The following is a 23,780-nucleotide window of genomic DNA, read 5'->3' on the forward strand; positions in this document are numbered from 1 at the left end:
GATTTTAATGAATAATCTTACGTATATAGTGTGGTCCGTTTCATCATCTTTATGTTGGCTTCTGTAGTCTCTGGTCTGTTTGGCAACAAGGTGTTAAAGTTTAACACCCGTCACATCGGATGTTTGGATGTTAATTAGGAGTATTAAACATAGGCTAATTACAAAACTAATTGCACAGATGGAGTGTAATTCGCGAGACGAATCTATTAAGCTTAATTAGTCCATGATTTGACAATGTGGTGCTACAGTAACCATTTGCTAATGATGGATTAATTAGGCTTAATAGATTAATCTCACGAATTAACATAGAGTTCTGCAATTAGTTTTATAATTAGCTCATATTTAGTTCTCCTAATTAGCATTCGAACATCCGATGTGATACTGTTAAAGTTTAACACCTCGTATCCAAACAGCCCCCGTTAACTGGACAACAACTATCGACGATAGCAAGGGCCATGCATCATTCTTCAAGCACGCTACGCTTTGTCAGGGAAAAAAAAAGGTCGTGCCGCGCTACACAGCCAAAAGCTGTGTTCAAACTAGTACTGTCCCCCCAATCTGTCTCTGGCCGGCTTCGGTCCCTGTTGACTATGAATTTGCCAAGCCTACGGTTGTTCTCCCGACGTCAGACTACAAAAAAAATCGAGCAACAGCGTTAAAAAAAATGGAATGAACTGCTCACCTACGCCTGTTTCAGGACAATACGGTGGTTGCACTCTTCTCGCGCTATATACAAATGACCACCGTTCTTGCTATCAGTTGCAAGTGCACGCTTCTGAAGCACCATATCGATCTCCTCCCCCCTGCAAGGCTGCAAGAGATCGATCGAGAAGATGACCGGAGGGCGCGCTCTCGCCGTCGGCTCGGACGGCGGCGGCGGCGCGATAACATTCACGGTTGTGGTGAGCTGCCTCACCGCGGCCTCCGGCGGGCTCCTACTTGGATACGACATCAGTGTTACAGGTTAGTCCAGTGACCAGTGGTATCTCAAGATATGCATGCTGTGATCATCCTCTAGTACCAGCTCCGGTTATTGCACTCTTTACACATGTTTAGCTTGTTATGGCTCGTTCTGTCCTTCGTTTCTTTTGTTTAGTTGTTTAGATATCAAGATTTATGAGCCGCGTTCACATGTCAAATTTCGATATGTTTACATGGTTTCTCGGAGCAACTCCTGTAAACTCGGCAAGAACATTGAGAGAATTTAATCGAAAAGTGAGAAGATGATTCGCCCAACTTTTCCGCCGGCAGTTCTCGGCCGGAGAGTTCCAGTCGAGAGGTCAGCTTGGTTCCAAGTCTGAAAACATCACGCTGGATCGAGTACAGGCGCTGGCGACTTTGCCCTTTCCACCCTTTTCTTTTTTAAAGAGTGAAACTATTATGATTGACGGGGAACGCTTTTCGTTCTTTTTCTTCAGTATAAGTAGTAAAGAACACTACATGGAAAAAGAAGTCTTCCAATACATGCAGTCCAGATATGCATTTTTTATGTTGTTGAAACAACGAGATATTGTGTTGAAACTGTGAATAAATATTTCAAGTTTTTTATGATGCATGCATGCATTTGTATTGAGCAAGTATGCAGCTTTCAGCATCTCCCGTACTTAAACAAATGCATCACTGACTCACAAGTCGCTGTCTCACAATAAATTGCTATGAAAGATGCCTCTAAGCAATTTTGAACCATTGGATCGGATGCCAAAGTCGCTCAAATAGATTTCAATCTGATCTGACCCGTGCTCTTGCACGGGCTAGAATTTTTCGAGAGACATGGGTATCAAATTCAAAAAAATTAGAGCCCATAGCTAACTATTAAAATTTTACTTTACTCTCTCTTGTTTGATTAAATATTATTACACAATACTCATATAGATACATACTCATCCTAGTGTGAACATGCATGCTTAACTCGTTAATGTGGCCTTTATGGAAATTAGACATTTCTAGGAGTATAATCTCGATATTTTTTTAGATTCTTCTAACAGGATTGCTATGAGAGATTAAACATTGTCATACGAATTTTGCTATTGGCAAATAAATAAATGCAACACGATAATAAGTCTAATCCAATCATTTGGACAAGCTTGACCCGTCTAGGTTGTCCTGTGGACTGTGCTAAAGCTACATTCGGCAAAACATGTTAATTTGGTTAAGGATGTGTATGTTGGGGGGAGGGGGTTGCAACATAACTGAGTAAGGGGGGTGAATTTGTAATGAAATGATTTGGGGGGATGTAAAAACTTAGTGACCTACAATTTTACCTTGCAGATAAACTTTGTACCTTGCACATGTCTAGGCTTGCTTGCTCATACGTGTACAGTTTAAAGCTTTTAACAGTTTGGGCCAAAAGTTATTATCAAGTTTTTACATTTTCAAATATCTTCAATTAAATTACAGGATTTTTTTTCAGGAGGATTGATGCAGATGGAATCATTCCTCCAGGCGTTCTTCCCGGAGATCCTCCGGAAGACGAACAACGCGCAGCAGGACGCGTACTGCATCTTTAAAAACCAGACGCTCACCATGTTCGTCTCCTCGTTATACCTCGCCGGCATAATCTCCTCTCTGGTCTCCGGCCACCTGACCAGGACGGTGGGCCGGAGGAACTCCATGCTGATCGGCGGCTTGCTGTTCTTGGCCGGCGTCGTGCTCAATTTCACTGCCGTCAACATCAGCATGCTCGTCATCGGCCGCGTCCTCCTCGGCCTCGCCATCGGCTTCACCAGCCTGGTGATCACTGCTCGGCCAATGCCCACATTCTGGTCGTAACTCGTAAGGACTGAACGTGCATTGTGAATTTTTAACACAGTGGTTTGCTCTTGCGTTCCGTTGGTTGCAGTCAGCGCCGGTGTACCTGGCGGAGATAGCGCCGGCACGGTGGCGAGGTGCGTTCACCACCTGCTTCCACTTCTTCTTCAACTTGGGCATGTTCATGGCGGACATGGTAAACTACGGCACCAACAGCATCCCGAGGTGGGGGTGGCGCCTCTCGCTCGGCGTCGGCGTCGTCCCTGCCGCTGTCATCATCGCCGGCGCGGCGCTCATCCCCGACACGCCCAACAGCCTGGTGCTGCGTGGGAGGCTCGACGAGGCCCGCGCCTCGCTGCGGCGCATCCGCGGGGCGGCGGCGGACGTCGACGCGGAGCTCAAGGACATCGCCAGCGCCGTGGAGCAGGACCGCAGGCACGAGTCCGGCGCGTTCCGGCGCCTGTTCTGCTGGCGCGAGTACCGCCCCCACCTCGCCATCGCCGTGGCGACGCCTGTGTTCTTCGACCTGACGGGCATGATCGTGGTGTCCATCTTCACGCCGCTCCTCTTCTACACCGTCGGGTTCACGAACCAGAAGGCCATCCTGGGCTCCATCATCACCGACGTGGTCAGCCTCGCGTCCATCGCCGTCGCCGGGCTGGCCGTCGACCGCTACGGCCGCCGGTCCCTCCTCATGGTAGGCAGCGCCGTGCTGATCCTCTCCCAGGTGGCCATGGCGTGGATCTTCGGCGCGCAGCTGGGGACCGACGGTGGGAAGTCCATGCCCGGCGGGTACGCGGCGGCGGTGGTGGCGCTGGTGTGCGTGTACACGGCCGGGTTCGGCGTGTCGTGGGGCCCGCTCAAGTGGGTGGTAACGAGCGAGATCTTCCCGCTGGAGGTGAGGCCGGCGGCGCTGGGCCTGGGCGGCGCCATCTCGGGGGTGCTGGTCTTCGTGCAGTCGCAGTCGTTCCTGGAGATGCTGTGCAGCTTCAAGTACGGCACCTTCTTGTTCTACGCCGGGTGGGTGGTCGTCATGGTGGCGTGCGTTGCCGCGTTCCTGCCGGAGACCCGGGGAGTGCCCATCGAGTCCATGGGTGCGGTGTGGGAGAAGCATTGGTACTGGAAGCGCTTCGTCAGGCCATCTTCCGCGCCGGCGACGGCAACAGCCAAGCAGGCGGATGGGTCGGCTTGAGTTGGGTTCACCGTTCACCGCTTCACCTAGTCCTGGCCTACTGGGCCATACTCCGCCCAAATGCAGTGCGAGTTTTGGCGTGAAGTTGTCCTGCCTGCGTCAGTCGTAGCTTGATGGGGGCAAATCATGGCCCTTTTGCTACTTCCTCTGTTATAAATTATAAGTAGTTTTAGCTTAAATGGAGGGAGTACATGAATACTAGGGTAACATATCTTATCCATTCGTGAGGTATGAAATTCCCTTTGTTTGTAGCATTTTCTGTGGGAACTGAGAGCATATTTGGCACAACTCCAGCTCTGATATTTAGATTGGATCTGTAGTTTGCACATTAAAAATAAAGTGATTAAATATTTGCATTTAGCCTAAAATATGAATAAGATGATCCATCTAAATGTTCTTAGTATACCTTGTATAACTAGAGCTTTGCCAAACGGGATATGAGATATAGCTATTGTGGGGATCCAGATGGGCCCTTCTATCTCCAACAAGATGGGTCGGGCTGGCTATATTTAGGAGAGTGGCAAACGTTGTGTATCACAAGGCATCCAGAAGATACCGAAGATTAAGAATAGATTCTAGTAAGCTAAAATAGAAAATCATGTTGTTGCAATCTGATCAGATCATTTGCCTTATAATCGACTAGGATCCACCGACTTATACCCAGGGCTATGTAAGGTAAATAAGAAGCCCCTCCAAAGTCCAAAGTCCTGTACAACAATCAATACAATCCACCCGAACGCAAAACGTAGAGTATTATGTCGTCCCGAACCTATCTAAACATATGCTCTTGCATTAGCAATTTAGCACCAAGTCTGTCTAGTGGCTTGGAAACAGGCTTGCCGAAGTAAGGAAGGAGGACTTGGCATCATCAATTTGAGATGAGAACTCATAACTCTGCTTTGCTGCTTAAAATTTTATAAAATTTTTATAACAAAGTTGATTTACTTTGGGTTCATCTCACCTGGAAATGTCTTTATAAAAATGAAGTACCACCTCATGAAAGGAAGAATGCTGGATCCTACTGGTGGAGAGATATAATGTCTCTATCTCAAAACTTCTTCATGATGGCAAGTTGCAATGCTCACAAGGGTGAATCTGTAGCTTTTTTCTCGAATGACCTAAGGAAATTTGGCATCGGTGGGAGATAAGATAAATATTTGATTGAGTAGTCTCTTTTAGTTTTCTCCCCCCCCTTTTCCTCTTCGAGCCTTGGACTTTGTATCATGCAAAGGAAGTTCCGGGTTTGAAGGGGATTGACATCATTAAGAGGAGGGTGTGAGGTCCCAGCCTCTGTCTCTATTTGCATTGCCTACCGACTGCTGCTGTGCCCCACCCTCCCTGGCGTCATGCCATCGTTGGCACATGGCTCTACTTGGTTGACTGCAAGGAGGCACTCGCCTCCCTATTTCCTTTCCCCTTCCTCCTCTCTCCTTCACCCCTTAGGTTCAGGTGGCGGGTAGGGCGTGCAGCCTGAGGGAGCAGCTGCCCACTAGGGCGAGCGGCAGTAGTGCGTGGTGAGTGCGGGGAGGGTTGGCCACGCGAGTGACAGAGCGGTGGTGCGTGTCCCGCGCTACCGCCGGCAAGCGCGCTGTGTGGACGGGACAAAAGAACAGGAGCAAAGGCTGGATCTCGGGTCCATTGCAGTAAAGTTTGGCGACGTTTTTGCAAAATCATCAAGGCATATTCTAGGGACAAAAGAACAGGAGCAAAGGCTGGACCTCAGGTCAATTACAGTAAAGTTTGGGGACCTTTTTGCAAAATCGTCAAGACATATTCCAAGGATTGCGGGTTGATTATGAAAAAGTTGAGGGACTTTTTTGCAAAACAATCATGACGGTTGGAAGAAACAACCGCACTTTAATATTAGGTATATATATATACTGTTTTGCTATAATACACCTGCGTGCATCCTGTACATAGAATGCACCCAGGCTGGCGAGCGCACCAGGTTGGAGCAACCAAACATGCGGTGCATGCTTCGTAAGTTAATTTGTATCTTCCACCTACCACGTAAAGCCACCTAGCATACAAATCCCACAGACTTCATGCATGCATGTAATTTTTTGTTGGTTCGAATCTTTGAAATAAATTTTCTCCTAAACTGTAACCCCAATTGACAAACCGTTCGTTGCATCCGACTAAAAACATATTCTGAGCATCCAAAATGGATATATTTTTATCATTTAAGCGAGTTGCATATCAATGTACTACCAATTGCAACTCTGTCTACTACCTAGTTGCAACTAGTTATAACTCTGTGTATTATATGCATCTGGTCACTATAATCACGTCAAGTTGCAATTCTAAGTTGCAATCATATCTGAGTAGCAACCGTATTGCAATTGAGTAGTAACTAGTTGCAATTAATAGTAATTGGGTTGCAATCAGGTAGTAACTTGTTGCAACCACTAGTAATTGTGTAGTAACAAGTTGCAACCAGTACTAACTAGGGTTGCAACTGTGTAGTAACGAGTTGCAACTAGGACTAACTAGGGTTGCAACTGGACAGGTGCAACTACCAACTAGGTTACAAGTGAGTACTAGCCAGCTACAATTGAGTACTAACTGGTTGCATTTTTATTCAGTAGGAGTTGCAAGCATACCTGGTTAGGTTGCAACTGACTAGTGAATAATTGCAACCAGAAGTAACAAGGTTACACTTGATTATAATTAGTTGCAACCAATGCTAAATACGCTACAACCAAGTTGCAATTATGTTGTAGAAGTGCTTGCAACTCACAGTACAACATATTGCAGTTGCAATTATGTTGTAGAAGTGCTTGCAACTCACAGTACAACATATTGCAGTTACGTACTTGAAAAAAAAAAATTCATCAAATACAGCCTTCATGGATCTCGTTTTGTTAAGCACTTTTTTCCAACAACCTACTTCAAACAGATCAAATCGGACCTATGGTTTAGGAGATATTGCATTTTTTCATTTCGAATCAACAAAAGATTCCCTGCATGCATGCTTCCTGGTGGGTGGGTTGAGCTGTTAGGTGGCATCACGTGGTTGGTTGTCTCCATTTAGTTTTGCATGCATGAGCGTGGACTTACCTTGGCACCTGAATTAGCTGGCGCACGAGACGTAGGGTAGGAGGTCTATGCATTTACTGTACAGAATGCACCTGGGTGCATATAGAATAGCTTATGGGTAGGGGTAGGGGTCTCCCATGCCAGTTTCTTAAAAACAAGTTCATGTCCGACGATCTTCCCTCCGAACAGTCTACCTCATCGGATACACCTCTTGGAAGACTTCCGAAATAAACCTTGACACCTGCGAAACTAAAGAAAAAATTAAAGAGAGGGGAAAAAATAAAGTGGAGAGGCTGTTATGATCCCTTAGGTCTTTTATATAGGTATAAAAATTGACAATAAAATTTTCTCTTTGACAGTTATATAACTTTTTGTATAAGGACTATCGAACTATCGACTGAGTTTGGTTTTGGCCATTCAACTTCAAAACCAGAAATTTTTGACCACCCAACTATCAAAACCATTCACATTTAGCCATCTAGCTATTTTGATGGGTGATTTTGCTGACATGGACGACATGTGGTAGTGAGACCCACGTGTCAGCTCCTTTCTTCTCTCTCCTCTCTCCTTTTTCTTTCTTCTCTGTCTCAGCCCCTTACTTATTTTTCATATATAACAAGAATAGAATGTGTACAACGGTTTTACATAGCGTAAAGCTCAGAAAGAAAAAAAAGGAAAGGGAAATTGCCAGAAGCTACTCAACCAATTATATAGAGAAAGCTTAATTGTCGGTTTGGCTCGGAGGATAACTGGAGCCAACTCCTCTAAGAAGGTAGCCCTCCATCTTGCCATGGAGAGACTTCTATTGTAAAAAATGATGACGTCGTGAGGGCACTAGATGCACTAGCAAGCATAAGAGATTCTTTAAAATCTACCGATAAAATAACACATGTGTAGTCATCCAAATACATGTCTCTCGTTCTCAAAAGATTTCTGGTGTTTAGGCAGTCATGGTAACAAGCAATATTATATCTAGATTTTCTAGAAAAAAATGTATTTTGAAAGAAATTTTTCAATGAAAAGGGAAGGATTGTTACATTAAATTATGTATAGAACTTACTATAAACTATATTTTCACGAGAAATGTTATATGTCATTAATACAAATTTTTAGGATATCTTATGTGCCATTACTCGTAGTTTTAAAAAAAATGCATTTGTATACAGAAATTATCACAAAATCAGAAACATCCAAACATCAGTCCTATAGACTGTAATAATCAAATCTTTTGGTCGATTATATTTTCTAAACAATTACCTGCACTATCATTATGTAAATATTTTAAAGTAAACCCCTAAATCTATATCTAAATTACCCACCTCTGCATTATAAAAAATAATCTAAATTAATTATATAATCTTCATCTAAATTATCCATACATGTCATTATAGAAAATAACTTAAAATACCTTTCTAAATTAACCATGTATGTCGTTATTAAAAATAACCTAAAGTACACATATGCAAAAATGTCAAAAAGTAAACTAACATATGATTCTAAATTATCTATTTATGTTATTATTAATAGAGGAGTACTAAGTTCAGTTATATATGCAGTATGTCTGTCATCGTGTAGACCGTTTATACATGTATGGGTGTCATCGTGTAGACCGTTTATACATGTATGGGAGGAAGCGATGAAAAATACTGATTTTCATTTTAAACACGATGTATGGAGATGCGATCTAAAGTGAAAAAGGTATAAATGTGGATGAAAAAGTGTGTATAGTAATTAATAATTAAAAGCTTATTACAACTGAACAAAGATAAGTAGTTAAGTACACATCTATATGAGTATTGTGTCAAAATATTAAATAAACGAGAGAGCCGTAGGTAAACAATTTTGATTATTAGCTAAGGGTCTATTTATTAGCCTGTGCGGGAGCATGGTTAATGGACTAGTGCTATAGTAATAATTAAGGATTCATATCATGTCTTTTGTTCAAGAGAAGAAAGAGATGTCAAGCACTCAAGCCTACTACACTGATGCAGCACATGCTGTCAGCGACCAGTTCTTGTAACCAAGGATTAACATGCCACCTGCGGAATCATGACTTCTTTACTCGCTGTTCAAATCAGCAGTTGATGATGAGTTGATGACAGATGGGCAAAGTCAGCCGCACAACTTGCTAAATTAGTTAAAAGATGGAGAATTTCAATGGGAAAGATTCGTGTCTGTGTGTACACGTGGGTGTTCCGGGTTGGGGGTTTGACGTAAAACAGTGTGTATTGGCACTTGGCAGTGAAGAAAGACAAAAGTAATCTTACTATAAAGAGTTCGCAAAATCTAAAACGAGAGAGTTCTCGATCTAAATCGAGAGCCCTCCTGATTTGGAAAGGAGGAAAGGGATAGAAGGAACAAAAATGCTAGAAAAGGAAACAAAATGAGAAGTAACAAATCGATTCAAGTAAATAACAAAATCGAGTCACCAACTCCGGCGACCTCCTCCTCCTCTCCGGTGACGAATCCAACTTCGGTGAGCTCCGATTCAGGTTAGGGTTCGGGATTCGGGGTTAGAGTTTCGTGATTTGGGGTTAGGGAGGGGATGATTTGTGCCTTCGGTGTTAGAGGATGGCTAGGGAGGCGGTCGGCTGACCGGCGGTGGTGGCGGGGTGTGGGAGGACATCCAGTGGCCGATGGTCGCGGTAAGACAAGGAAGATGAGTGGTTAGAAAGGGTGGGGAAGAGGGTGGCGGCAGGAGGTGGGCGGAGCGGCACGATGGCGACCCTGTCGTGCCGCAAGCGGTGGTGGAGGCTGATGGTGTCGGGGTGGGAGGCTCACAAATGGCAGCAAGGAGGATGACGAGAATGGTGGCGAGTCTCGTCAAATCTAGATAAAGGGGGAGGATGGGAGAGGGAGGGGAGGGAGCAGGGTGGATCTGCGAGATGGACGATGGCGGCACGGGCAGAGGATGGTTGGCGGGCGGAGGGAGGCAGAGGTGCATTTCTTTTTTTTTCTCCATGGGCGCAAGCGGATAAGGCCCGGGTGGGGCTGCGTGGGCTCTCGACCGAGCGTTATCGGGAGAGCCCCCTCCCTGTAGCTGCCTGCTAAAGAGTTTCCCACCTCTCATAGCTTTATAGCTTTAGTAAAAATAAAATGTACGAGTAGTTCTTAAACTTATTATAGAGTATCTTGCTTCATAAACTTATAAACTACACATACGAGTTCATGAGCTTGTCAAAATGTATCACCTACGTCCAAAGTGATGTAAGATACCTTATGATCTTGACTTGTCCATATGAAATACCACAGAGTACTCTAAGGATATTTTAGGTATTTTGGATTTATGACATATTTGCCCACCCCTCGTAGCTTTAAGGTTGGACCTACTTAGTACACAATGGTGAAGATTTAGCTGAACCACCACCACGCCGGAAGTTCACGAATGCGAAAATATCATGCCTTGTAAGGCTGATAAATGAGCCCTAAGGCCAAGTACTTACAACGACAACACAACACCCAATGACAGTGAGAAAACAAAACCCACGCGGTGCAAGCAACCAACAAAGCAAACCACAACCGTACCCGCAGCAACCACCAGTGAAGTCCACCGCACACCATGCGCGCTGTAGGAATCTCTACTAAGACTCTGTTCCAATCAGCAACAATTCGACCCAGTCATATACGGCATAAAACACATACATTAATTCCAATAAGATTGCAAACTAGCTGGTTTAATTAATAACTGGAGGATCACCAGTAGCAAGGTGTAACATCAGGACGATAAATAACATACATCAGTACCTGACGACAAATAACGTACTGTACAGGACGATAAAAAACATGGGAATCACTGACGATACACTTAGGTTTGGGTAGCTGGATCTTGCACAAACAGACTACTTCACCCCCTCTTGCTTCATTCACTAGTTGTCTTCGTTGTCAGTGACCTTCCATGTACTAGTTGTAATAACGACGAATTGATGCATAACACCTTCTCATGTCCAAAGCCAAGCTACGGTGCACTAGCAGCCAACAGGGGAAGGGGATGTTCTTCCAACTTGATGGAGTGACGACCTTGGGATGGTATCCAACAATTCAACCGTTTCGGGTGCATGAACTTCTGCGTGATCAAACCCTAGCATGAAACGATATGTACTACTATTTGTTTTGACTTTTCTAGATGCATAATTTTTTTATATGCATCTAGATATAGTATATATCTAGATGCATAGTAAAAATTATGTATCTAGCAAAAATTAAAACGAAAACTATCTCCATTCCAAATTATAGGTCGTTCCAAATTATATCTCATTCTGGAGAGAAGTATTTTTTTCTTTATGAAATGGAGAGAAGTACTTGCCACTGTACTCTTCGTTCTGTAAGTGTCCTGTGGCACTGAGGCCTTCGCTGCTTACCATCCAACCTCCTTGCTAGCAAGCAAAAGCTCCAGCTCCCCCTCTCCCTGCAAGAGAGAAGATGGCCCGAGGGGACGTGCTCGCCGTCGGCGCCACCGCAGGGAGTGGCGAGATAACGTTCACGGTTGTGATGAGCTGCCTCACCGCCGCCTCCAGCGGCCTCCTGCTTGGATACGACATCAGTATTACAGGTCAGTTCTGTGGTATATGTGCTGAAGATGACGCGGTCGTCTTGTTGCTGGCTCCAGTTATTAGGCTCAAACGCATGATACATCTCATTTTTTAACCCTGAAAAAACATACGATTTCAGCTGAGCGCACTACCAGTTGAGCTTCGGATAATATGGTAGTCTAGTTAGATTTGTGCTCATTCGGACCTGAAACTTGATAACCCATCAGCAGATCGGTGGTTGTTTCCCTGTCGCTTCCATTTGCTCTTCTCCTTTGTATTTTGTCTACTACAACGATGACTTGTGAGCTGCATGCATGCGTTCATAGTTAAATGTTTTATAAGTTTTTAGGATTTCTCGGAGCAAGCTTCTGCATAAATCGAAGCGGAGTAATGGTACCTCCGTGGAGAAATAGATCACAAACGGAATGACGAAAACTCTACCAAGTTTTCCTCCACTGTTTTCCTAGAGATCCAATCGAGAGCGCATGAACTTGTCACTGGATTTGACACACCACATTTGATTGAGCATGGGCAATGCTTGGCGGCTTTCGCCCCCGGCCCACTTGTTTCTTTTTTCAAGAGTGAACTGCAAATGGCAGGGAAATGTTTGTCCTTTCCTCTCAATAAAAAATGCTACAGGAACAAAAATAAAAAACATTAGTGCAGGATATTTTCTTTGTATTCTGATTATTTGCATTCTTTACCTTTTTTAAGTAATGGTTTGAAACCAAGAGATGTTTTTGACAGTACATGACAAAATAGGACATCATGAGTAGAGAGTAGACTTTTAATACTCCATCCATTTCGTCGTTTTGACTTTTCTAAGTAGTGTATGTCTAGATGCATACAAACATCTGTAAATATAGAAAAGCTAAAACGAACAACAATTTGGGATGGAGGGAGTATAAAAGAACTATCAGATGCACAAAGCCTAATATTAGAACTTTTATCCAAAAAGAACCCACAAAACACCAGTTTGATCTTGTAAACACTAAAAAATGGTATAGGTATCAAGCATATAATGATATATGTTCCTTCAGTTGCCCAAGTGTGCGCAAAATGGAAACTAACACGAGTTTGGACATCCTTCATTTATGTTGCGAAAAAGCTGACGTATTTGTTGAAACTATATGAACGAAAAAAATCTAGTTTCTGACATTTTCAGTATCCTTAGTCAACATAGATGATGAATGCATTGTGTTAATCTAACATGGTAGAGGCATCAAGCATATATTAATGATGTACTCCCTTTGTCCTAAAATACAAGTTATTTTGGTTTGTTATAAGTCAAACTACTCTAAATTTGACCAAATTTATAAAAAATAGCAATAATATTTAGGATGTCAAATGATCATAATTAGATCTGGTATGAAATATTTTCATAATTTACTTATTGATGTGTTAGATGTTAATATTTTTCTCTATAGATTTAGTCAAATTTAACCTAATTTGACTTGGGACAAACCAAAATATCTTGTATTTCGGGACGGAGTACGTTCCTTCGGTTGCCCAAGTGAGCGCAAAATGGAAACGTTCGGATATGCTTCATTTATGTTGCCAAAAAGCTGATGTATTTGTTGAAACTATATGAGTGAAAAAAGTTCGAGTTTCTGACATTATCAGTATCATTAGTCAACAAAGATGATGCATGCATTATGTTAAGCCGACAACAACCGGTGTGGAAAATGCAAGCATGCACCTGTCAGTGTTTCCTAATAGAAAAACGTATCTTTGACTTCCAAACAGAGCACATGCATCGTTTGGGCACACGCACAAGCACACGTAGCCATGGCAGTCCCACAGTGTATCCTTTGTCATGTTGGTGTAAAATGTTTTTAATTTTGAAAGATATTGGAACCATCGGATCAATGCCAAAGTCACTCTCACATATCGTGAAGCTAATCTAAATTTTAAATTACACAAGTAGGAAAAACTGATTGAAATAATAATTATTGTTACTGCACGGGCTATAGTACTGGGAGACATAAGTATTAAAAGTTTCGCGGATAGATTTAGGTCCATTGCTAATTACTCTCTCCGTCCTTCATCCTTTGGTGTTAGTTAACACAAAAATGAATGAATCATATAATAGAGAACGGAGGTAGTAGTAATTTTAATTTTACTAGTTGATACTCCCTCCGTTCCAAATTCTAGATCGTTTTAGCTTTTTTATGTTGATAGATATTATTATGCATCTAAATATAGTGTATGTCTAGATGCATAATAATACCTATAAACTTAGAAAAGTCAAAACGACCTACAATTTGGAACGGAGGAAGTATAATTTTTCTCCTTATGTTGAGCTGAAACGGTAGGCTTACTGTACCTCTTATTAAAAACTCTCTTTCTCTGTTTTATTAAAAATATAGATTATATTTCCTAAACTGCACTCTTAATTACTGCAATGACGTAATACATTGCTATTTCAGCCTCAAGATGCTGAATTTCGTCCCAAAAAATATGAGTGGGGATTACAACAAAACTGTTAGTGAATATATATTTTAATGTTTTGAGAATATAAAGAACTTATCTATTTTTCTAACGCGTCTTCTAAGGATTAATGTGGTGACAACAAAGGAGAGTCTTATTCGAGCAATGCAAGGGGTCGTTTGGGAGGCTCTCTCAAAACGGTTTCGCCTGTGAAGGTCTTTGATGATATTCATTGAATACCAATTACTTTTTCTACTCAATAGTATTTAAGGGCATAATCAATAGTGTTCAAACAGTCATTTGTTTACCTTTTGAATTTTTGAATACATATTGTTCAACTCTTGGGCCCGCATCTGGCTTCACTCTAGTTGTAGTTCATTTTTTCTAAGTTTGCAAACGGCTTAATTTTACGCTACAATGTCTCAATTTGTGAAAAACAGGTGAAGCCGAAAGTCAAAATAAACCCTCCAAAATAGGCTCTAATTGTAAGATTATTGTATAAGGCTAGTCTTAGTGGGTGTCATGAGGGGTTTCATGGACATTAAATTGTATGCCATGTCAGCAGTTTTGCTGACTTGGCAACCTAATTATGAAGAGAGAGGAGATGGGAGTTTTATCCCCATGAAACCCAACTGGTATAGTTACCAAGTCCATGAAACCCAATGAAACTTGCACGGAGGATGTTGTAGTTTCATCACATGACACAATTGATTATAACTCCATGCAGAAATTAAATAGCTTGCATATGAAACTGTGCAATGAAATTTTGCACTGAGAGTGACAGTTTCATTTCATTAAAAAGATGATATGGTAATCTTGGTAACTGAAACCATGCACTGAGACTGAACTAAGAATGCATGCTACAATTTTTGCATTTCAAGCCAAAGTAAATGAAGTGTGCGCGCGCGCGTGCCTGCGTGCGTGTGATCCTGTGATATTATAAGATCAAACAAATGTTATCAGAGATCGCCATGAAACTGTTCGATCCCATGATTTTATCGAGTCTTTTATCTTTTTTTTTCCTGCAAGTAGCTTCCTCCTTCCACCTAAATTTCAGTGTTTTCTTTCGTGAGGGAAATTTCAGGTGGATTGACGCAGATGAAATCGTTCCTCCAGGCGTTCTTCCCGGAGATCCTCAAGAAGATGAACAACGCGCAGCAGGACGCGTACTGCATCTTCGACAGCCAGGTGCTCACCACGTTCGTCTCTTCCTTCTTCCTCGCCGGCATGCTCGCCTCCCTAGTCGCCGGCCACTTAACCAAGACGTTGGGCCGGAAGAACTCCATGCTGATCGGCGGCCTGCTGTTCTTGGCCGGCGCCCTCCTCAACTTCACCGCCGTCAACATCAGCATGCTCGTCATCGGCCGCATCCTCCTCGGTGTCGCGGTCGGCTTCACCAGCCTGGTGATCACTGATCTCGCGGGGCCAATGCGTTACTTGCACATGTGAATATGTGATCGCGCGCGTGTTCTCACGTTGCATTTTGGCCGCCGGCGGCGCCGGTGTACCTGGCCGAGATCGCGCCGGCGCGGTGGCGAGGTGCCTTCACGACCGCCTTCCACTTCTTCACCAACGTAGGCATGTTCCTTGCGGACATGGTCAACTACGGCGCCAACACCATCCCAAACTGGGGCTGGCGCCTCTTGCTCGGCGTCGGCATCGTCCCGGCGGCCGTCATCATCGCCGGCGTGGCGCTCATCCCGGACACGCCTAACAGCCTTGTGCTCCCGGGGATGCTCGACGAGGCCCGCGCTTCGCTGCGCCGCGTCCGCGGGGCGGCTGCCGACACCGACGCGGAGCTCAAGGACATCGTCCGCGCCGCGGAGCAGGAGCGGCGGCACGGGTCCGGGGCGCTCCGGCGCCTGTGCCGGCGCGAGTACCGCCCCCACCTGGTGATGGCCGTGGCCACGTCAGTGTTCTTCGAGCTGACGGGCGTGATCGTGGTGTCCGTCTTCACGCCGCTCCTCTTCTACACCGTCGGGTTCACGAGCCAGAAGGCCATCCTGGGCTCCATCATCACCGACGCCGTCAGCCTGGCCTCCATCGCCGTGGCCGCGCTGACCGTCGACCGCTACGGCCCCGCACCCTCCTCATGCTGGGCGGCGCCGTACTAATCCTCTCCCAGGTGGCCATGGCGTGGATCTTCGGCGCGCAGCTGGGGGCCGACGGGGCAAAGGCCATGCCACGGGGTTACGCGGCGGCGGTGGTGGCGCTAGTGTGCGTGTACACGGCCGGGTTCGGCGTGTCGTGGGGCCCGCTGTCGTGGGTGGTCACCAGCGAGATCTTCCCGCTCGAGGTGAGGCCCGCGGCGATGGGCCTGGGCGGCGCCATCTCGGCCGCGCTCACGTTCGCGCAGTCGCAGTCGTTCCTGGAGATGCTGTGCAGTTTCAAGTACGGCACCTTCTTGTTCTATGCCGGGTGGGTCGTGGTCATGACCGTGTTCGTGGCGGCGTTCCTGCCGGAGACCCGGGGCGTTCCCATCGAGTCCATGGGCGCCGCGTGGCAGCGGCACTGGTACTGGAAGCGCTTCGTCACGCCGGCGGCGCCCGCGTCAGCACCCGCCAACAAATGGGCGGATGGGCCGGTTTGAGCTGGGTTTTAGACGGCCCACATCGAAATCAAAGATATTACTCTTTTGGCCATTTATTTGGCATGCATTCTCTTTTTTGTCCGAGTAATTTGACATATATTCTTCATATTGTACTAAGAACATAAACTTAGTGCTAGTTTGATCAACTCTATCAAATATTCATAAGATGGCCGCAATGATAGGTAGATAATCAAACAAATATGCAAGCAAGGCAAATAAAATAGCCAACAAATTCTTGATGCCTAGCCAAACTCAAGGAACAGTTCACTTTGTCTATTTCCTCGGCTTAAACAAAATTTTGGCTTGTGTTACACTGTGTGCTCCTATTTAGAATGCCCAACGTACCCATTGATGGTATTTATCTTTATTGTTTCAACTCATGTACTTAGAATATAGGTTCAAAATTGCAAGGAAATTCCCTTTGGGTATAAAAAATACATGAAAAGAATTTTAAATTATTTTCTAGCATGGGTAACGGTGTTATCTACAATATGATACCTTAGATCTTAAATTCAACTTGTGCCGAGTAAAAAATATCTTTAGGACAGACTTTTTTGAAGCGGGATGAAATTAATCCAAGTAGTTTAGAGGAGCAAAATGAACCGAAATTAAGTTCTGAGGCAGCAAAATGAACTTTATTTCAATATTTTTCATGTAGCTCCGTGCTAAATTGCTAGATTTGCCAGAATTGCGTTGTAGCTGAAGTTAATTGACTGACAATTGAGCATCGACCATGCTATCCAGAACTGTTTCCCTTGAGCATCTGACTTCAGGATGGTAGAACAGCTATACTAGCGTAAGATGCAACCTTGTCCTGCAGTTGCAATCCGCGCGAATCCGACAGAAATAGCACCAAAACAACGAGGAAACTGCACAAGGCAGATCAAGAAAATGAAGCAACAACATCATATTTACATCCACCAAACTACGACCTTCTCAGATAACCTGAGCTAACACACTCATCTAGCCATCTTTCTAAGCTTAACATCAATCATTATTTCACGACCAGATCCACATTGCATAGTACACAAGGATGGCGTTCTTCTGCCTGCACAGCATCAGCAGGAAGTACTGCATCTGGGCAAAGCAGACGCCGAAGTTCAGAATCATAGTCAAAACCTGTCCAGCCGAGTGAAACTTCCTACCAGGGATGGTCCAGAAGAATGAACCCCACGACCAGCTGAGGCCGCAGGAGACAACACAAGTCAGTGCGAACATGGCAGTCGTGCAACCCATCGGCATGCGAATTCCACCGCCAACTCCGATCTGAACCTCCAGGATCAATGGGATTGCCACCTTGCAGACAGAATTTCAACAATGAACAATGTCAGTTATGTTAGATGTTGTGTTGAATATTTGTACGAGTCCGGTTACTTGCTGGTCATTATGGCTATGCAGCAATGATATTATCTTTGGGAATAAACATAACACAGCTATGCAGAAATAATATTATCTTTGGGAATAAAGATAACACTTTTCCACTGCAGGTTATCTACTCGATTATACACCGACTCCGTGCATGGGGTATATTACAGAAGCCGGCCTCACAGGATTTGGTTGATGCGGCTTCGCTACGTTTGGCACAGGTGGTCAAGAAGTTCTTTACTCTGGCACATGGGTAGCGGTCTAATCTATGGATTGATTGCCATTGAAGTGCTTGGGTCTCTTCTTATCAAGAAGTGTGCATCCTGCTATGCAGAGGTCGGGAGTATTTCAAGATATTGTATCAACTCGATGTAATGCCCTTGAAATTTAATAAAACTTCCTTTATCGAAAAAAATTTCAAGGCAGTAGAAAGACAGACAGTTAAATTTTGAGTCTTAGTTCGTTTTTCAGTTACCTGGCAAAATACCATCAGAACAGCACCCATGGTGAACGTCACCTCCCTGCCATAATGTTTTGTTGCAAGGGCAGATCCAAGAACGCCACAGGAGTTCACCAAAACCAGCACAATGTTACCAATCACCGCTCGGCTGCTCCTGGAACTTGTGGCTCGGGACAGCATCGGCAAGAACAGAGTGGTAACATTCACTCTGGTTAGCTGCAGGAAGAGTTGCAAGGCCACCAGCACCATCATGCATGCCAGGTAATGCTCATTCCTCGCCATGATTCTCCAAAACGTGCTTGCATCGTAACCACTCTGTATGCGCTGCCTGTTAAAGCTAAGCTTCTTTTTTGTTACATCAACAACCTTCAGACTGGAAGGGTAGCATATGCATTGAAGCGCTAGGCGGACATAGTCTCTCTTGTTTCCAAACAAACTCGACAAGAATGGCTGCTCATTGCACAATTCATTATTCTCCATACCCATTGCTGATTCACCCTGGAAGTTAGGATTATGTCCAAGGATGAATTTCTGCCCATAAAGATGGTTGTGGATCATAGTGCAATCACAGAGCCTGGCCATCAGAACATCAACGCCGACCAAGAATGGCAAGGAGTCGCACCAACAATATAGTGACCTTATGGCACGGGAAAGCAATGTGCGCTGCGTCCAGTAAGATATGTGTTAATAGCATGATCATGATCAAATACAAGTAATTCGGAATATGAGATAGCATTCAGATGTTGATGACTAAGGTGTAATAGCGCACATGAACTCTGACAGTAGTTTAGTACATTTAGCTACTAACCTGTACAACTGAAGTTTTGCTTAGTAACCACCTGAGAACAAGAGCTCCATAGCTGACGGCAATACTCCGAATTGCGGTACCAGTACTGAAAAAGGTACGGTCTATCAGCTGAACAGGAAGGTGCGTCATCTTACGGGTGATGTGGCTGCCAACCGTAGAATTGTTTGATGATGTACCAAACATATCCACATATTTCCTGTACAGGGAATGCAGCTCCAGCTTTGCTGCAGCAATGTTAGGGAAGAATGCCATCATAGATGACTGCATTTTTAAAACACCTGCATTCCGAAGCAAATTATCAGGCCACACAGTGGTAACAACATAAGTCTTTTTTTTAAAAAAAAAGGGTAACAACATAAGTCAGCGTGAACGTTATAAGAATAGGAAATCTCGAGTTCAAATGTGTTTCGAACTTAAGCTGATGACATAGTTGACCTTAATACCCTTTTAGAGACTGACTACCAGCTAGCCTCCACAAACTGCATGGAGCTTCGAAATTATCTAAGCGAAAAACACCAAACACGGTTCTAGATCTAGCATGATGAAATGGAAAGCAGATCAAGACATCTCAAAGAAACTCAGCAGGCAACTCGATCGGATCCAGCATAGTAAAAGGAAAACATTGTAACTTGGAACAGGACATTGCAAGGCCTAAACAGATTCTGTTGAATATTCGCTGCACGTTAAGAATTCGTCCAACAACCATCAGTGCCCCGGGCCACTGAGCGTGGGCCCTACCGACAGTTAGGCTCATGTGACGCTATCGCAAAAGCTAGCGGCCGAGCGCGCACGTCTCCTTTTCTCAGCTGCAGCCTGCAGGGCCCGAGCAACACGAGCCACAAGTTGGAGATTCCGAGCACCGTGCTGGCATTTTCCTCTACCATCTTCTGCGACGATATTTTTCAGAAAAAAAAAATGGATGCAGCATGCTCCCATGGACTTGGATCATGAGCTTGTCGTTTATGAAAGTGACGGATGGGTGCAGTCGCGTGTACATGCATCTCAAGGCACACTGTTCTATACGACTTGTTTTATACTCCTAGCTAGTGACTCGTATGCGTCTTGTCATGGTAGGAGAAAACGATGAGTCTAAAAAGTGAGGCAGGCAGAGGTCGCTGACGGCACGAGTCAATGAGGTTTCAGGAGAAGAATCTAGTAGAGCCTACATGCAATTTTATGAAGAAAGATTAGCAAATGAATAAAATTTGCTGGACGTATGAAAGATTAACACTGACGTTTTCATCCGATCCTAAGATAGCATTGCAAGACCTGAATTCTGCTGAAGCATCAGGATGCAAAAGCCCAAACTGAGGAAGCCAACTCATGGCTTCACTCGTGGAGACAGCCCCATTCCTCTTCTAGGCCGTTCGTTGATCGACGGCGATGCGTGCTAGCACCCGGCTTTTCCAACTCGCTTTCCAGACGTGACCTCACGAGCCTAACCTCTTTTGTCGTCGCGAGAGGAGGATAGGGATCAGGGCTGGAGGTGGGAAGGAAGAACTTCTGACCAGCTTGGAGTTTGCGGCGGGGAGTGTTCCAGAGAACCCCGCAAAAGCGCCCACTTGCCCTGCTCTTTTTCCGCGCGCGCCCTCTGCCCGTGGGGCCTGTCGGCGACTGACTCCTCACGCCGGCGGCGAGCTGTAGGGGCGGCCGGGGAAGCAGGAAGTGCCGCAAGTGGATGGGAGCTGGTGCCGATGAGCCTCCGAATGCGTCGAAGGGACGGCGGACGGGCAGACAAAGGCGCTAGTTTAATTTGCTTAGCCTGCAAGAAAGTGCTCAGAACTCAGATCCATTCCAGTGCTCGGAACCAGGAGGAGCGAGGGTCAGAAGGCGGAGGGAACGAGGCGCCACTTACCCCAGGTCACCGGCGCTTATCTGGAGCTGAAGAATGGGGAGGATCACGAGGAGGAGAAGAGGAGGAGGAGGAGAAAGCGAGGGAGAGCGTGAGGGGCACCACCGAGACCCGAGAGAGACCGCGAACCTGTGCGCGTTAGTTTTCTCACGCCAGATGGCCCCGCCCGCGCCCGGTATTCTTTCTTCCTTCCTTTCTTCTAGTGGGGGAGGGGAGGGGAGGGGAACCGAATCCTCGGGTGCTCTGGGTCTGTTCGGTGTGATGTGAGCGGAGTGAGCGTTTCGATGGGCGCGCCGGGGCAGTAACGCTGGCGTGCGTGGCCGATGGGGGGACGAGGCGCCGGTGGCTGGGCGCCTACGTGTGGGCTTGCATGTGTGTGGGTGTGGCACCGTGCGCGAGACCTCAGAGGGCGCAGGCTTTTCTCTTGCGTGGTCAGTGCACGACCGCGAGGTGGAGCGGAGACGCCTGCCGCTGCCCGCTGCCCTTGGACGGGGACGGGGACGGGCGACGGGCACGTGCGTTCGACACCTGCCATACAACTCGGCGTAGACGGCGTCATGGGCCGGAATCAGGAAATCCTGTTTTGGAGGCCCAACAAAGGAAGTAGCCCAGTACGTGTTAGAACTACACGCGCAATTGCTCGGTCGGGGGTCCGTCCGTTCAAGCAATAAAAAGCATATGCTAGAAACTCCAACGATAGGCTTTCTAATGGAACCTCATGTCAAAAATAGTAAAGTTCAAGTGCCACTTTTTTTGCACCGATTATGATATGCCATGTAAAAAAGAAAATGCAAGCTACATTAACTTATTAGCTGAATCCAAGAGGTTCCAAGTAAGAGAATGTAAAAATCACCTTGGTGCAGAGGTGTGAGGTTAGAGCATGATTGGTTGCAAAGGAGTGAGGCATATAGGATGGAGGGGTGGTACCGACCAGCGGAAGGGGGATGGCCTGATGTAGTTGGGTTAGTTTGGTTGCACATTGCTGTCGTGTTGAAGATTCAAGCTACTGTTTGGTTGAATTGGATGCACCGTTTTCGTGTATGAGATTGCACAAGAGTTCTTGTTTGGTAGGATGAATGGCAGATGTTCAGAACACCCTAGGACCATTTTGGCGAGATTACCACCAATGTTCAGTAGCATGAGGAATTGATATATTCTTTTTATCTTACAAAGATAGTTGTTCATAAATTATTTCCAAAGGAAACACAGTTCTAGAATAATAAAAAGCTCCACCACAATGATGATATGGAACCAACTGTATGTGTTGACTGCCATTTGTGGACCCAAAGAAGGAACTTGGACATCTGCATCACCAGTGAACTCAAGAAAAGATGCAGTTGTCTCTTCTTTGGAAGTGAAACTCTTGTAGCAACAATTTGGATAACCAATCACCTATCGATGGCATGCGACCCAATTTGCATACACCCCAGGCTTCCTACCTCGATAGACAACATACCAAGCCATTGTGCCTTATATTGAAAAGAAAACATGATTCAATTGCAAGGCGTATTATGATCAAAGAAATTATCGTAGAGTAAAGGTTGGCCTCAATTTTTTTATATTTTTGCATCATCTCTTAACCTTAAGCTTGGAGCATCGGTGACACAATTTCAAATAATTCGCAATAGAAATAGGTACCAAGAAAGAGCAAACATGCAACATTAGTGGACAAAAAAAGAAATATGAACAGCAACACCAAAACAAGAAAGAACAAACAGGCAGCATTACTGGACAAGAACAACAACACCAGAACAAAGAATGTCCTAGTACCTCACAAGCTCAAGGTCATCAGATGTTACCCAGCAACATCATTGGGCAAATAATTGAATCATCACAGGCATATGGTCTTACCTTCAATAAAAGGTCATTGACAACCACCAAGAAACAACAAACAACCAAATAGGTAGACAAGAAATAGAAATATGAACAGCAACACCAGATGGAAGAACGTCCCAATACCTCACAAGCTCAAGGTCATCAGATGTTACCCGACAACATCACGGGGCAAAAAATTGAATCATCACAGGCATATGGTTTTACCTTCAGTAACAGGTCATTGACAACCACCAAGAAAGAACAAACAATCAGAACAAAGATAGGATAGGTCCATCACAACCACAAGTTGTGTACACCTCACAGCTCCCTCCTCATCACCTCCTGAAGGTGACACCATGTGTCCTATGCTACACAAAAATATATGCAGCCTTGGACATGCTTCAAATGATGTCTCTATCATCACCATTAGTGGTTAGTGCTAACCCCAAAAGTCAGACTATAGCAAAGACAATTAGCATGGCTACTAGCAAAAGCACAGATGCCAATCAAATGGCATCTAGGAGAAGTAGGCTTGGCTCAGGTAGGATCCTGTGCCACAGGATCCTATGGGCTTCTATCATCTGAACAAAGCACAAACCTTTCTAGATCATCAGTCAAAATTAGAACATCATGTGCAGATCCCTCTCAACCAGCAAGCACATATGTGAACCTGAGGTCAAAGTCTACTGGTTCTAGAACATTCTGAGTGATGGTGTGCTTCCTGCCTCTAAAGGTAGCTTGCATCTTTAAAGGAACTCTAGCTAAGACATGTGTCCCATCAATTGCTCCTATGCAGTCCTAAATCAAGTAAACAAATAACCATATGAAAAGGTTAGTACCAAGGTCAGTTGGTTACATTCATGAAAAGGCCACCAACCTTAAAATATGGGTACCATCTCCTGCTGCCATGGATCCGAAGATGGACACTAGTGGATGGTGGAACAATCAACTC

General features: G+C 44.9%; 2 protein-coding genes and 1 pseudogene across 7 annotated transcripts; 2 read left to right on the forward strand and 1 right to left on the reverse strand.

Annotated features, from left to right (window-relative positions):
* The first annotated feature begins 601 nt into the window (after positions 1-601).
* Positions 602-4,300, forward strand: LOC117845258 (sugar transport protein MST1). 2 transcript variants are annotated; one of them, XM_034726232.2, is made up of 3 exons: positions 602-963; positions 2,411-2,730; positions 2,840-4,300. In XM_034726232.2, exons 1-3 carry the CDS (start codon positions 834-836, stop codon positions 3,938-3,940), a joined length of 1,551 nt encoding a protein of 516 aa, XP_034582123.1. In that variant the 5' UTR covers positions 602-833; the 3' UTR covers positions 3,941-4,300. The 2 variants fall into 2 exon arrangements, with proteins under 2 accessions (XP_034582123.1, XP_072149718.1); XM_072293617.1 differs by having other exon boundaries at positions 825-963; positions 2,398-2,730.
* Positions 4,301-11,314: 7,014 nt separating this feature from the next.
* Positions 11,315-17,249, forward strand: LOC117835182 (sugar transport protein MST1-like; annotated as a pseudogene).
* Positions 17,250-17,390: 141 nt separating this feature from the next.
* LOC117835151 (uncharacterized) lies at positions 17,391-21,364 on the reverse strand. Of its 5 annotated transcripts, none has more exons than XM_034714542.2 (5): positions 21,017-21,364; positions 20,431-20,923; positions 19,162-19,439; positions 18,369-19,016; positions 17,391-17,824 (listed from the first exon to the last, which is right to left on the reverse strand). In XM_034714542.2, the coding sequence occupies exons 2-5, from the start codon at positions 20,447-20,449 to the stop codon at positions 17,528-17,530; spliced, it is 1,242 nt and encodes a 413-aa protein (XP_034570433.1). In that variant the 5' UTR covers positions 20,450-20,923; positions 21,017-21,364; the 3' UTR covers positions 17,391-17,527. The 5 variants fall into 5 exon arrangements, with proteins under 5 accessions (XP_034570433.1, XP_034570424.1, XP_034570448.1 ...); XM_034714533.2 differs by having other exon boundaries at positions 19,162-20,323; positions 21,017-21,362; XM_034714557.2 differs by having other exon boundaries at positions 20,397-20,923; positions 21,017-21,362.
* Positions 21,365-23,780: the final 2,416 nt, after the last annotated feature.

Source organism: Setaria viridis, chromosome 1 (genome assembly GCF_005286985.2).
Source record: "Setaria viridis chromosome 1, Setaria_viridis_v4.0, whole genome shotgun sequence".
Classification (NCBI taxonomy): domain Eukaryota; kingdom Viridiplantae; phylum Streptophyta; class Magnoliopsida; order Poales; family Poaceae; genus Setaria; species Setaria viridis.

Bases quoted from the DNA above. Each gene is read 5' to 3' on its own strand.
- LOC117845258 (XM_034726232.2), top strand. From the start codon at position 834: ATGACCGGAGGGCGCGCTCTCGCCGTCGGCTCGGACGGCGGCGGCGGC. The intron at 964-2,410 runs GTTAGTCCAGTG...ATTTTTTTTCAG, and splicing joins ATACGACATCAGTGTTACAG to GAGGATTGATGCAGATGGAA. The intron at 2,731-2,839 runs GTGATCACTGCT...CGTTGGTTGCAG, and splicing joins CCATCGGCTTCACCAGCCTG to TCAGCGCCGGTGTACCTGGC.
- LOC117835151 (XM_034714533.2), bottom strand. From the start codon at position 19,518: ATGTTGTTACCCTTTTTTTTTAAAAAAAAGACTTATGTTGTTACCACT. The intron at 19,017-19,161 runs GTTAGTAGCTAA...TACTGGACGCAG, and splicing joins GCAAAACTTCAGTTGTACAG to CGCACATTGCTTTCCCGTGC. The intron at 17,825-18,368 runs GTAACTGAAAAA...TCTGTCTGCAAG, and splicing joins TTCTGATGGTATTTTGCCAG to GTGGCAATCCCATTGATCCT.